Raw genomic sequence first — 15,460 nt, forward strand, 5'->3', positions numbered from 1 at the left:
CTGTGTCTGTGTCTCTGTGTGTGTGTGTGTGTGTGTGTGTCTGTGTGTATGTGTCTCTGTGTGCCTGTCTGTGTCTGTCTGTGTGTGTGTTTCTGTGTCTCTGTGTCTGTTTCTGTGTCTCTATGTGTGTGTGTGTCTCTGTGTGTCTGTCTGTGTGTGTCTCTGTGTGTGTGTGTGTGTGTGTGTCTCTCTATGTTTGTCTCTGTGTGTGTGTGTCTCTGTGTGTGTCTGTCTGTGTGTGTGTGTGTGTGTGTGTGTGTGTCTGTGTGTATGTGTCTCTGTGTGCCTGTCTGTGTCTGTCTGTGTGTGTGTTTCTGTGTCTCTGTGTCTGTTTCTGTGTCTCTATGTGTGTGTGTGTCTCTGTGTGTCTGTCTGTGTGTGTCTCTGTGTGTGTGTGTGTGTGTGTGTGTGTGTGTCTCTGTGTCTGTGTGTGTCTGTCTGTGTCTGTGTCTGTGTCTCTGTGTGTCTGTCTCTGTGTGTGTTTCTGTGTCTCTGTGCGTCTCTATGTGTCTGTGTGTCTCTGTTCTGCCTGTGGATGTTTATAATTCTTTGGATGATCATATAGTTGAGTTAAATCATTATATTCTGGGCTGAATTATTAGGAAACCCAGGGCCAATTCGGTTTACTTTTAGTTTAGGTTGCATTTCTTGATCATATCCCTGTGTTTTTGTGTTTTACTTATTAAAGTAAAAATAAACTTCCTTTTGAAAAATGGTGAACATTTTAATCTGACTGCAAAATTCTCTCATAATGTAGGGAACCATTTTGTTTATAGTCAGCTGGGTAGTAACTGATTACATGTGATCTGGATTACATAATCAGATTCCAAAAATTAAGTAATTGTTATTAGGGTATATAACATTTTAAAATGTTTAATCAGACTACTTTTTATGGATTGATTACATATTATTCACACAATGGCATTAAATTATTCAGAATGTATTGATTCTACCTGATTCTTCTTTTTTAACTTTAACATTTTCCTTTCTAAATATCCTACTGTGTGCCATACTGTTTAACTTTGACTATATTCACATATTCATATTCACATTCACTCGTGGTGTAAATAAATGTGCAATCCATGGCACATTGAATTAAACGTGAAATTTTAAAATTGAAAAACTGAAATATATGGAAGGCATCTTTTTCATCTCACAATTCTGACTTTTTTCTTGCAATTCTGAGGGAAAAAATAATAATTGCAAGATGTAAACTCAGAAAACGGCAGAATTATGATATAAACTCAGAATAAAAAAAAATCATATAAAAAATCATAGCAAATTAAATCAAATTATTATATCAAATGATATCTCCAAATTGTGAGAGAAAATTACCTTTCTTATTTTTTTATTCTGTGGTGGGAACAAGCTTCCATAAGTAATAGTATTTTCTTGTAAAATGTATTTTTTGTTTTATATAAACCTTCAGTATCCCAGTATAGGGGAAAACCGGGGCTTGTTGTCACACTCTTTACAAGCAAATATTTCTCAGGGTGGCTTTATTTTATTACTAAATTGTCAAATTGGGAACATTTTGCATATTGATATTGAGAAGGAAAAATATATATATATATATATGTTTATTGTTGAAATATCAAATATGCTTCCACAATATCTCCATTCATTCATTCATTCATCCAATTTAAGACGATGAAACAAAAATGTAAAAGGTAAAATGTTAAATTACAAATAAGACTTGACAACTTGCCCCATATTTAATGTGACACCGTACACAGGGCTGTTTTGTAAGGATGTACCACAGGCAGGCGCTCTCTCGCTGTTTTAGAGGCTTTATAAACCTTTCAGAGGAGAGTTATTGCAGATGTTTTAAGGGAAAACGTTTGTGACGCATATGCGGGTCATGATGACGAGTAAATAAAAAGAGTGCCGCGTCTGCGCGCAGCGGACCGGAGGCGCCTGTCGTTACCATGACAGCACAGTTAGTCAACTCCCCCGTTACCGTCGGTCACCGATCAGCGGAATCCAGTGCGCTGCTCGTGCGGACCGAGAGAGAACCAGAGAGGGATCGATCCTGCGGCGCGATGGGAACGTTCCGGAGCGCAGCGGCCGGTCTGGATGAGGAGGAGGAGGAGGAAGAGGAGGAGGAGAGGCGCTGGGAAGTTGAGCGTCTTCCTCCACTGCTCGAGGACGAGGTGAGTTTGATTGATCAGTCTCTCACGAAGACATTCTATATTACACATATTACACTGTAACATTACACGAATCTCTAAATGTCTAAATCTAATCAAGTCTTAAAGCACTAACCAAAAATTACACACACACACACACTCACACACACACACACACACACTCACTCACACACTCACTCTCTCTCTCTCTCACACACACACACACACACACACACACTCACTCACTCACTCACACACACACTCACTCACACACACACTCACACACACACACACACACACACTCACTCACACACACACATTACAGTCAGGTCCGTATACATTTGGGCACAGGCACAATTTTTATTATTTTAGCTGTTGACCAAAACATATTCAAGTTACAGTTATATAATGAATATGGGCTTAATTTACCCTCATTTGGGAGTCACACTCATGTTCTTCGCAGTCAAAAGTGACCGGACACCTGAAATTTTACTTTTTTTCTTCATCAGTAAAATCAGTCTAATATATTTGTGTTCAATAATTTTTCTTTTGTATTTTGAGAGAATTCCATGGTACTAATTAATATTTATGCAATAATTATGATCAATTTTTCCCATTGAAAATAGTACAAAAAAATGCTTTTTTTCTAATTTTTAAAATTATTTTTCAATTAATAAGGCAAGCAAAAAAAGAAAAACCTGTAATTTCATGGTGTAACCACTAGATTCCTGTATAGGACTCTAGAGAGGTTTATGTTTTTATACATAATTGTTTACTTTTATTAGGTTGTGGATTTAAATGTATATTAAGGCATTCTCAAAGACTACTTTTTGTCAAGGTTTGTATTTTGTGTTGTTTTAAATGTTGATTTGAAGTGTAGGTTTTTGCATTATTATTACTACATTCAAACCTGAACACAGAAAGCAGCTTGTAACAGAAAACATTACAATTATATAAAAATGTAACAAAAATTAACAGGAATGCTTTACCAGAGCTTAATCCTTCTGGGTCTGATCTGATTTTAACCTCTTATTTCAGTCTTCTGACTCATTTTGGCTATATGGTTATAGCCTTACCAATTCATTTGAGTATGTGTAATTCTGTGTGTGTGTGTGTGTGTGTGTGCGCGTGTGTGTGTGTGTGTGTGTGTGTAAGTAAGTGTGTGTGAGTGGATGTATCCGTTTTACACTGTTGATGTTTTAGAGTTTAACCCCTTCCTTGCTGTCCACTATTTTACTGCATTGTAGTCGAATTATTGATTTTATTTTACATAGTTGCAGTGTTACAGTCACACCAGTTTGTGTGTGTGTGTGTGTGTGTGTGTGTGTCCGTGTCCGTGTCCGTGCGTGTGTGAGTTGGTGTGTTGATTTTGTACTCTAGATGTTTTAGAGGTTCACTCCTTCATTGCTGTTAAATTTTTTTTCTGCATAGTGGGGGATTTGTAGATTGTACACATAAAACATTTCTGTATTTTAGATTTTTTTCCCCATTTCCCATTCATTTCCTATGGTCGGTCCATGAGAGACCAGTGTGACTATTACCATGAGTGCCATAAAAGTCACCAAGTGTTGTACCATTCTGGTGAAGCTACGATTTAAAAAAATTCAAAATGTAAAATTCTCCGGTCAGAAATGACCGAAGACCGTACAAGGGTTAACGTGGACACTGAGCTTTAATTTGAGGGTATTCTCATCACAATCAACAGTTTGGTACATTATTAGAAACAAAAGACGCACTGGTGAGCTCAGCAACGTAAAAATGTCCACGGAGGACAACAGTGGTGAATGATCGGAGAATCCTCTCCATGTAGGGCAGGGAGTAAAAATAAAAAATAAAACATTTCAGAACATTTGACCGATTCTTGATTTAAATAAAAGATTTTTAACTAGTCAACTTGAAAATGTAACTACAACATGATTCAAGTAACTTTTTCTTTATTAACCCTGTAGTTAAAGAAAATCTATTCCAAGTGCACCACACATGAAGTTGTCAACATGATGTAAATGTTAAAGAAATCACTCATTAAATATCTTTGCAGAAAAGATGCATGAACTACAACTACATCTTGTACAAACTTGTCTTATACATATTATATGTTCAGAAATAATACAAGGAAAATGCTTTAAAAATCTCAAAAGTCAAGGTAACTCAAATTCAAAATGACTTGTCACACCAGTAAACTATTATTAACTATAAATGTTCTATAAAAACAATAGCAGCTTTCAGTCAGTCACCATGATGTAAACATGAAATATCAGACATACAGTAGTAGTTACAGGTTTTTTATTAGATTGCGCTGTTTTTCCATTGTTTTTCTATGTAAACATGGACGTGTTTGACTGTTGCGCTCGCGTCTCTTGCAGCATCTCAAGCGGGATTTATAATTTGGCCTTGCTCTGCTCCGCAATGGATGAGGCTTTTATACTTGTCGCGTTCACCGTTGTCCTATTCTTTGAAACGACAGGGGGCGACGAGGAGTAATTGTCCTCTAAAACCATCAGGAATCACCGGTGAGAAGAATTCATTTGCCGGAAAAAGACTTCTCGAGTGATGAATGAGTTGATGAATTAATAATTTCTTTATGTACAAACTGATTAAATTAATCTTAAGCTTTCGGTTTTATTTCGCATCAAACACAAGACAACTTTAAGCAAATAGTGTATAAATAGTATCTAAATGAATTCTAGTTTTATTTTTATATAATAAAAATAAAACTTCAATTATAAAGCCTTGGACAAACTATACAAAAAAACTATGCATTGTTTTCCCCTTAAAGCGTCAAAAAGCACCAGATTGATTTTGAACTTCACATCAATTTGCTTCTGTTTCGGCATGTTCGGCTAGAGTCGCCTTGAAGTCATGCATCTTCGGAAGCGAAGCTGTGCGGAAAGTTACAAAAAATGCTACGCGAAATGAGGTTGCGCACACTCAAAGCGAACTTGCAGATGCGTCGACTATAAATCAGCCTTCATGCATGAAACAGCAGTCTAAAAACACGACGCTCAAGTTGAAAGAAGTTCACTCCCATCTTCTTGCATGATTTTTCTATTGCACCGCCCGTGTAGCATCTTTGTCAATGCAAAATTTAATTCTGTGTGAATGGCACCTAGCGATATTCTACTTATGGTCCTTCACTGAGCGCGTCACACATGAGCAGTTCATCACGTGCGCCAACATGCGGTTGCATCATTCTTTTCTCTTTATTGTTATCACTGGCATAGTAAAAGTGTCTAATTATAACGTTTGGTAATATTTCCATTCAAAATCACGATTCCTCGATTTCAAAAAAATCAAATCATGGCAAAACATTAAATTCGAATTAATCGATAAAATCTGAAAAATCGCCCAGCCCTATCTCCATGGTAAAGAAAAACCTTTTCACAACATCCAGCCAAGAGAAGAACACTCTCCAGGAGGCAGAGGTGTCACTGTCAAAGTCTACAATCAAGAGAAGACTAGACTTTGCCAAAAAACATCTAAAATAGCCAGAGCACTTCCGTAAAAGCATTCTTTGGACGGCTGAAATTAAGATCAAGCTGTACCAGAATGACGGGAAGAAAAAAGTATGGAGAAGGCTTGGAACAGCTCATGATCCAAAGCATACAACATCATCTGTGAAACATTGAGCAGTGTGATGCATGAGCGTGCATGACTTCCAGTGGCACTGGGTTACTGGTGTTTAGTGATGATGAGACAGAAGCAGCCGGATGAATTCTGAAGTGTATAGGGATATACACTCTGCGCAGATTCAGCCAAATGCAGTAAAGTTGATTGGACGGCGCGTCATAGTACAAATGAACGATGACCCAAAACATACAGCAAATGCAACCCAGGAGTTTTTGAAGGTAAAAAAGTGGAATATTCTGCAATGGCCGAGTCAGTCTCCTGATCTCAACCCGATTGAGCAGCGTTTCACTCGCTGAAGACAAAACTAAAGGCAGAAAGACCCACAAACAAACAACAACTGAAGTCAGCTGCAGTAAAGGCCTGGAAAAGCATCACAAAGGAGAGAACCCAGTAGTCATGTGAAAAAGTTAGGACACCCTATTGAATTCTATGGTTTTCTGTATCAGTACATAATAAAAAATTATCTGGTCCTTGGCAGGTCATAAAAATTGGAAAATAAAACCTCAGATGAACAACAACACATGACATATCACATCATGTCATTATTTATTTAACAAAAATAAAGCCAAAAAGGAAAACCCTGTGCGACAAAGTTAGGACACCCTATGATTTAATTGCTTGTAGATCCACATTTAGCAGTAATAACTTGAAGTAATAATTTTCTGTATGACTTTATCAGTATCTCACATCATTCTGGAGGAATTTTGGCCCACTCTTCTTTACAACATTGCTCCAGTTTATATTCAAGTTTATGCACAGCTCTCACCACAGCATTTCAGTCAGGATGAGGTCTGGACTTTGTCTGGGCTATTGAAACAACCTTGATTCTTTTCTTTTCAGCCCTTCTGTTGTAGATTTGCTGCTGTGCTTGGGGTCACTGTCCTGTTGCATGATCCAATACTGGCCCAACTTTAGCTGTCGGACGGATGGCCTCACAGATGACTCTAGAATACTTTGGTATACAGAGGAGTCCATGGTCGATTCGATGACTGTGCAACCGAATTGCATCACCTTAGCAACCACATGGGTATTCCATCCATCCATCCATCCAGCTATCCAGCCAGCCAGCCAGCCCCAAAGCATCAGCCAGCCCACAAAACAGCCCAGATGTTTGTGCTGATATGCTCTTTAGGTTTTCATCAAACGTGCTGCTGTGCATTATGGCCAAACATCTCCACTCTGGTCTCATCTGTTCATAGGACATTGTTCTAGAAATCTTACGGATTGTTCAGATGCAACTTTGCAAACCTAAACCATGCTGCCATGCTTTTTTCAGATAGAAGAGGCTTTCTTCTGGCAAGCCTTCCAAACGCCATACTTGTCCCATATTTTTCTAGTTGTACTGTCATGAGCTTTATCATTTAACATGTTAACTGAGGCCTGTCGAGTCTGTGGTGTAGCTCTTGGGTTGTCTGCCATTCTTCTGAGTGTTACATGGTCTGATGTTTGGGTGAATTTGCTGGGACGTCCACTCCTCGGAGGATTGGTGTGTGTTTTGAATGTCTTCCACTTGTGAATAATCTTCCTCACTGTAGAATGATGGACTTCAAATTGTTTGGAAATGGCCGTATTACTCTTCTCAGACTGATGGCAGCAACAATTGAAATTCAATATGGTGTCCTAACTTATTCACTTGATTGTGTGTATATATAGAGAGAGAGAGAGAGAGAGAGAGAGAGCGTATTACAAATATATATTTGCATACAAATATTTCCTTTTCTCTTTTTTGTCATAATTCTATGGTAATACCAACTGGGCTAGCTTATGGGTTGAAAACATGGCACATTTGTCTGGAGAATATATTTTGAGAAATGAGAAATAATAGTGAATATTTCAACTCCACCCGAGGAACAAACACGTAATAATTTACAGAGATCCCGTTAAAGATCACTTCTCATGACCCGCTTATAAACACACACAATCTCATGATGTAACTGTGTTTGTGATTCAGAGTTTGTGTCTGCGATCAGAGGACGAGATCAGACTCTCTGTTTCTCTGTGAGGATTGCTGTGAACTTCCTGAGGTGTGTGTGTGTGTGTGTGAGAGAGAGATTGTAGGGAGGTTGAGGAGAAACGCTCTGTTCTCACGGGAGATTGTCTATTTACGGGCTCGTGCCATTACAGCTGCATGAGATGGCAACTTTATGCCTTATAAACACGTTATTATTCAGCTCCAGTGAAGAGTTTCATTCTCTATTGGTGTATTAACATATGCTGTTTGTCTTTTTTTATTCATGTGCTAGTCTCTTGTGTTGCAGTAACTAAAAGTGACAACATAAAACACACAACAGCAAAAACAGTGCAGCCGTATCATTTATTTACACTGCAGTGCATGCTGGGATGCTGAGAGCCAGCATAGAAATAAGGGCATCACATAATTACAGCATTAACTTTAACTAGAGTATTAAACTCTAGAACCGCTACTGTAAAAATGAAGTACTTCAACTAATACCTGATATACTACAAATTATGATTTAATATACAGTGATGTACTCTAAAAACAGTGTGTCACGACAGGGTTTTTTAATTATTTATCATCATATGATCATGCGAGAGACCTGCGTCCTAAAATTATAAAGGCATCTATAATAGGTGCTTGTATAAAGACACAAATTACACTGTGAAAAATCTATGCTATAAATATCATTAAAATATTATTTGGAAAATATTATTATATGTTAAAGTACTCATTTATTTGTTTAAATCTTATTTTTTATTTATTTTTACTGTCATAGTTTTTATTAATATTTTGAATTGAGTTTTTATTTTTATATTGTCTGTTTTATTTAAAATGTTAGTAACTTAATTTTGTTTTGTCTATGTAATTTTACATTTTATTTAAGTTTTAGTTTGACTTATTTTAGTACATAAAGTTAAACTAAATTAAAATGAGAAATGTTGCCTTGCCAACTAACTTAAATAAATACAAAGTTTTTTATATTTTATTGTATTTCATTTAACTTTTATTTCAAGTAATGAAAAAGTGACGGTAAATACATTTATAATGTTACAAAAAATTTAATTTCAAATAAATGCTGTTCTTCTGAACTTCTATTCATCAGTGAATCCTGAAAAATAAAATGTATCACAGTTTCCACAAAAATATTGTGCAGCACAACTGTTTTCAACATTGATAATAATCAGAAATGTTTCTCGAGCAGCAGATCAGCATATTATACTGATTTCTGAAGATCATGTGACACTGAAGACTGCAGTACTGACGCTGAAAATACAGCTGCACATCACAGGATTACATTAGTTTAACAGATATTCACATAGAAAACAGCTGTTTTACATTAGAATAATATTTCATAATTTTACTGTATTTTTGATCAAATAAATGCAGCCTCGGTGAGCAGAAGTATTCAAAAATACTAAAGAATCTTAATTATTCCTATAACTTTTGACTGCTAGTATGTGGGTTTGTGTTCACTTGCATTTGACTTTTACTGTTATGCTGTTAAAATAATTTGTGCATTTTTTTTGCATTAAACTAGAAAAATGCAAACATGTTTTCACAGACGTTTGAACCCATGCATGTGTGTGTTTGCTCTTGCATGAGACTGATCTGTTAGTATGTGCTCTCCATCCTCAGGAGAACGTGTCTCTGGCTGATATTCTGTGTCTGCGGGACGGTGGGCTGTCGGAGCAGGAGTTGTGGGCGGTGTGTGTGGAGTGTGTTCGTTCTCTCCAGAGCATCGGCCTCTCACCGCTCTTTCACACCCTCTGCGTGACGCCCGACACGCTGGCCTTCAACGCTCACGGTAATGTGTGCTTCATGGAGCAGCTCAACGGTGAGTCACCAGCTGCATGAGTCAATCCATCACTCAGCGCTCGCGTTAGTCACCGTCTCCCTGGCTTCTTCATAAGTGGGATTTTCACATGTGTGACACGCTGTGCCATTGTGTAGATAATGGATGCATTCGTTTGCATAACGTTTAACAGATACGACACCCTCCCACCACTGTAAAACACATTGTTAAAGGAATAGTTCAGCCAATAATGAAAATGTGCTGGTTTACACATCCTCAGGCCATCCAAGATCTGTTTCTTCATCAGGTTTGTAAAAATGTAGCATTGCATCAGTGTCTCAGCAATGGATGCTCTGCAGTGAATGGGTGCCGTCAGAATGAGAGTCCAAACAGCTGATAAAAACATCACAATAATCCACAGCACTCCAGTCCATCAGTTAACATCTGGAGAAGACAAAAGCTGAAACTAATCCATCCTAAAATAGTCCATAATAATGCTTCCTCCGGTGAATAAAAAACAAATGTATTTCTCATTGTTAATGTTAGTTAATGCATGAACTACTGGGACCTTATTGTAAAGTGTTACCTGTCATTTTACTGTAAAATTATGTCAAATTTAGGGTTTTTGCAAGTAAAAACTACCAATTACCATATAAATTTACTATGAAAAACAGTAAAAGGACATTCCCAGAAATCCCTGCGTGACACGTCACATAGGATTATATTTTATATAAATAGTTTTGTTTCTGATTTTTGTTACCAGTAATGTTCATTTAGGTGTTTTGTGTTGCATTTTATGTTAGACGTTGTAAACAGGGCCTATAACTAACATTTTGCCACACCTGTCAAGAGTAAAAACTTTACCAGCCATAAATATTGTTTTACCATCCAAAAAACTGTATGTGCATTTCATAAAATTAAAAAAAAAAAAAACGACAGAACAAATTGTGAAACACATCTCATTGCATTTTTTATTTATTATTATTATTATTAATTTTGTTATTTACCTGTTATTATTATTATTATTATTATTTTATATAACAAGAGTAAAAATTTAAATACATATATTTATGGTTGTTTTTTCTTCTTCTTTGCTTTCAAAAACGTTAAGCCTAGAGCTTTTATTTTGGCGGAAAACTGCAGAGAAACCTCTCTTTTCAAATGCTTCTCTTTTGTTCAGATTTTCAGACACTTCTCATTACAATCTCGTCAATGAAAACACTGTAATCATGAGCTGCTCACGTGAAGACATCACACTAAACCATGTCATGTGCTCAGGCATTGTTAGACTTAATTACAAAAAAGTGACCGGCCAGCAGCGTTTCATACTGTATACTCGCCAACGCTGATTTTCACTCACGCTCGGTGAGTTTTAATTATTGGCCCTGGTTGTAAAACAAACCAGCACCAATATGCCATCCTGTAATACATGAAACATTGTGTTTTTCACAGTGTAACCCTTCTCTCTATGCCTGTAAAATCACAAATGTAAGTTCAAAACCATCACGAAAACAGGTCTAGATCTGCTTCAGGTCTCATAGAATGAGAACAACAGAAAAACAAGCAGTGGTTTGGTCCTCCAGCTCGTTTCTCAAAGGCCGCACCACATGCGATCTAAATATACCGGCCAGCATAACCCTGAGGAGTTTCTGGAGGATCTAACATACTCCGGAGGAGAAAGCCTGACCTATTTCAGCAGAAGCGTCTGGATGAGGATCAGTTAGACAGCGAGACACTGCGGCACCTCTTATTCACAGAGAGAAAGTGCTCTCTTATTGATGAAGGCAGTGCAATTAAACATCACCACCGGAGCGTTTGATCGTTCTGTGCTTTTGTGTCTGACTGCTCTTTAGCATGCGTTGCATTTGCATTCATTCACGTATTATCAGTTTGTGTTTTCTAGCTCATGATTTTTTATATTTGACTTTTGCATGGACAAGCATCACTCATGTTCGATTGTGTTTGTGAGAGTGTGAGAATCTAGCTGATTTGTCCTTTTTTCTCAGGTGATCCTGACGGCTGTTTCGTTCCTCCAGAGTTGGAGAAGACTGGAAGCACATTTGAGGTGAGACAACATGAGTCCAGGAACTGCTTAAACTTGTTATGAATATGCATTAACTTGTTATGAATATGCATTACAAATATACGGTCGTACTAATAACTTATCTTGAAAGACCAACACAGAGAGCTTATTTAAAAAATAAATAAAAAATACTAACAAAAACAAATATATATATCATGTTAATTGCATTAGACACCAAGGTTATTATAGTTAACAAAAACAAAAACTAAAACCATTAAAAAAAAAAAATTCTGTTACCTGAAATAAAATTAAATATTAAAAATATATATTTTATTTCATCTCATTTTCATTTAGTTTCTTGATGTACTAAAATAACTAAAGCTGAAATAAAAATTAATAAAAATGGTATATACATATTAAAAAGCTTGCATGTTTTTAAATGCATGTATTTTTAAGAATATTCCAGATCATAAAACATATGTAATAGGTCGTTCTGGAAGCATGTGTGAATGGTGCTGATACATACTCTGTGATGAGCCGTCAGATCTGGATTGGGCTTTTCTGTGACACACAGATATGATATTATATGATTCATGAGCCCTGAGGACTGTGATCTGTGAGCCAAAACGCTCAACTTCCAGATAATCACACACACTTGCACAAAGGTTTTCATGCCATGATATCATATGCAAACAGCCCACTGGCTTCTATATTATATGTGGCTATAATCATAACACTTTACAGTCCTAAACATCAAACATGTAACAGCCACAAGCCAGAATGACTGCAGGCGGCTTGCATTGCTGAGATAATAATGTTTCTTTCAGTGGGAATGAACAGCCTTTTATCTGAAACACTAGTTGATCATGTTTTCTCAAATCCTGATGATCGGATGCATGTTGTCATTAGGTATATGCAATCTTGAGATTCTCTTCTGATCTTGTTTTAATGGAAAGGCTGACTGAAAGAGGCGTCAGGTTTGATGGATGCAGCAGACGGCTGCATGCTGACCAATAAAACAACTGATAAAAGAGAAGAAAATATAGTCAGATTTTAATTTTAATTTTATACTTCATATACTTCAATTTGTTTCAGATGGAGGCCCTTTTTGCATGTTTATTACATAATTTTCTCTCTCCCTCCCTCCGTCCCTCTCCCTCTCTCCCTCTCCCTCCGTCCCTCTCGCTCTCCCTCTCTCTCTCTCTCAGGGTCACATGTTCTCGTTAGGCTCCACCCTGTGGGCGGTGCTGGATTATGTGTCGGAGGCAGAGCTGCAGGTGGAGTTGAGTGAAGAGAGCAGGTGTTTGCTGAAGCAGATGCAGCGAGAGAAACCTGAGGATCGACCGCGACTCCAGGTTCATCACAGACAGACTGAGAGCACCAGTGGAAATGCTTCTGCTTTTCTCATTGTTAATATAGCATAAAAATTTAATTGAAAAGCTGTATCGAGACAAAACACACACACACATATGTTTTGGGGAGTAAGTAGTTACATGTAGCGGAATTATGTAATTCAATTACAAAATAAATGTAACTAATCTGTTACAGTTACTGAGAAAAAATGTGTAATTAAATTAGTTATGAAAATGTTAACGATTACAAAGGGGTTACATCTGAATATTTTCACACACATACAGATTTGATTCTTTTTATTTCCTATTTGGGTTTATGTATATGTTTTTTTTTTTAAGATGAACTGTTTTCTTCCAAGGCATTGTTAGTGTCATGGTCCAGGTGTGTGGAGGCAGGCAGGATGACAAGGATATTTAATGTAGAGACAACAAGGCAGATTAGGGTAGATGAGACACACACACACTCGGGGTAACATTCACAATAACTGACAATACACGAGACAGGAACTTATAGGGCAGATAGGTGAGCACACTGAGGGTAATTAACTAATGATTGGACGGGCTAAACCAACAAAAGGGGAAGAAACCACAACAAACAGTCCACAGGGGTGTTACATTACTCCCCCCTCCCGGAAGGTGCGTCCTCGCACCGTAGAAACAGAGGGAGGGGGGTAGGGGGACTAGGAGGAGGACAACGCAGAGGATGTGAGATGGTGACAGGGGAAGGCAAAGGGCTGGCAGGCAGAGCAGACAGGTGGATGTTCAGGCGGAGGACAGACTTCCAGGAGGAGGACGGCTAACAGAGTCCAGGGAGGTGACGATGGAGGGAGGAGCCAGGTGGGACCCTGGCCACAGCCATAATAGCGGCCCACGGTGGAGCCGACAGAGGGAGGAGCAATGGAGGAGGAATGTCCACTGACTCCAGGGGGCCAACCAACGGCAGCGGAGCAGGTGGAGGAGGAGCCCGAGGCGGAGACGGAGATCCAACGAGCCAGGGGGATGCCGAGGATCCGGGGGGCCAGGGTGGAGCCGAGGGCTCTGGCGACCGAGGCGGAGGCAGAGATCCACGGCAGAGCAACTGAGGACCAAGGTTGAGCTGACGGGAGGAAGGAGCCCAACGGAGCCAGTAGGACAGAGCGACGAGGCGTAGCCAGAGGAGAGGAGTCCAGAGGCGATGGCGGGTCGACGCCCGACCGAGGCGGAGCCGGAGGGATGAGGGAGCACGGTGGAGCTGATGGATCGATGGGTGGAGGCGAGGGAGCTAGGAGCCGAGGTGGAGCCACTGTGTCTACGGGCCGAGGCAGAGTCCGGGCCTCGGAGGCAGGAGGCAGAGCTGAGGGAGACTCCGACCATGGTGACGCTGGAGGAGGCCGGAGCAGGTGGGAGGGCGGGCATTTTTGAGGAGCGGGCACTGGAGAGAGCTCTTGGGCTGGAGCCCTTCCTGGGCGGAACTGGGGATCAGGAGCCCTTCCTGGGCGGGACTGGGCATCATCTCAGGAGCCCTTCCTGGGCTAAACGAAATCTCAGGAGCTCTTCCTGGGCTAAACGAAACACCAGGAACCATTCCTGGGCTGAACTGGGGATCAGGAGCCCTTCCTGGGCTAAACGAAACATCAGGAGCCCTTCCTGGGCTGGACTGGGGATCAGGAGCCCTTCCTGGGCTGGACTGGGGATCAGGCGCCCTTCATTTTGGCCCTGAATTCCCCTCATAGTCCGCTCACCCTCAGCCATGATGCAGGGGGGGGGCTCCTTTCTGCGCTCACACCGTCCACGGCTTGCTCCCTCGTGGTGGGCACTGTCACCGGCTCTCGCACCTGGTTTGACACGTTGGGCTCAACATCCGAGGCAATCCACTTCTCAGCCGGGGGGCTTTGCTCCGGCTCGTGGATTGCGGCGGGAAATGGCTCTCTGTCATCGGTGGGCTCAGGTTTATGCTCCGTACTGCAGGGAGATGGTGGGCTGGGCTCAGGGTCCTGAGTGGGGCTGGTGTTGTTGTCCGCGATGTCCACGGTCAGCTGGGACTTGCAGGACACCAGCACCCACTCGACGAAGGTGGTGAAGCTCTCTCGAGGACCATCCCCAGACAACTGCGCTCGTGTGGTGGCGTTTAGTCCGACTTGATAGAAGCCACAAAGGGGGATCAGGAGCACTTCCTGGGCTTGACTGGGTATCACGCAGTCTCTCCTCCTCATTTTGGCCCTGAATTACCCTCATAGTCCGCTCACCCTCAGCCATGATGCAGGGGGGGGGCTCCTTTCTGCGCTCACACCGTCCACGGCTTGCTCCCTCGTGGTGGGCACTGTCACCGGCTCTCGCACCTGGTTTGACACGTTGGGCTCAACATCCGAGGCAATCCACTTCTCAGCCGGGGGGCTTTGCTCCGGCTCGTGGATTGCGGCGGGAAATGGCTCTCCGTCATCGGTGGGCTCAGGTTTATGCTCCGTACCGCGGGGAGATGGTGGGCTGGGCTCAGGGTCCTGAGTGGGGGCTGGTGTTGTTGTCAGCGATGTCCACGGTTAGATGGGACTTGCAGGACACCAGCACCCACTCGATGAAGGCGGCGAGGCTCTCTCGAGG

General features: G+C 40.5%; 1 protein-coding gene across 1 annotated transcript in view; it reads left to right on the forward strand.

Annotated features, from left to right (window-relative positions):
• Positions 1-1,948: 1,948 nt before the first annotated feature.
• Positions 1,949-15,460, forward strand: part of LOC107567013 (protein very KIND) — a 72,602-nt gene continuing 59,090 nt past the window's right edge. The window contains exons 1-4 of the mRNA XM_016252595.1: positions 1,949-2,153; positions 9,352-9,550; positions 11,515-11,573; positions 12,740-12,886. Of these exons, the coding sequence (XP_016108081.1) occupies positions 2,043-2,153; positions 9,352-9,550; positions 11,515-11,573; positions 12,740-12,886 (516 nt within the window). The 5' untranslated portion in view covers positions 1,949-2,042. The remainder of the gene's footprint in view (positions 2,154-9,351; positions 9,551-11,514; positions 11,574-12,739; positions 12,887-15,460) is intronic.

The sequence above is a fragment of the Sinocyclocheilus grahami genome, unplaced genomic scaffold, assembly GCF_001515645.1.
Source record: "Sinocyclocheilus grahami isolate Dianchi unplaced genomic scaffold, SAMN03320097.WGS_v1.1 scaffold1121.1, whole genome shotgun sequence".
In the NCBI taxonomy this organism is placed as follows: domain Eukaryota; kingdom Metazoa; phylum Chordata; class Actinopteri; order Cypriniformes; family Cyprinidae; genus Sinocyclocheilus; species Sinocyclocheilus grahami.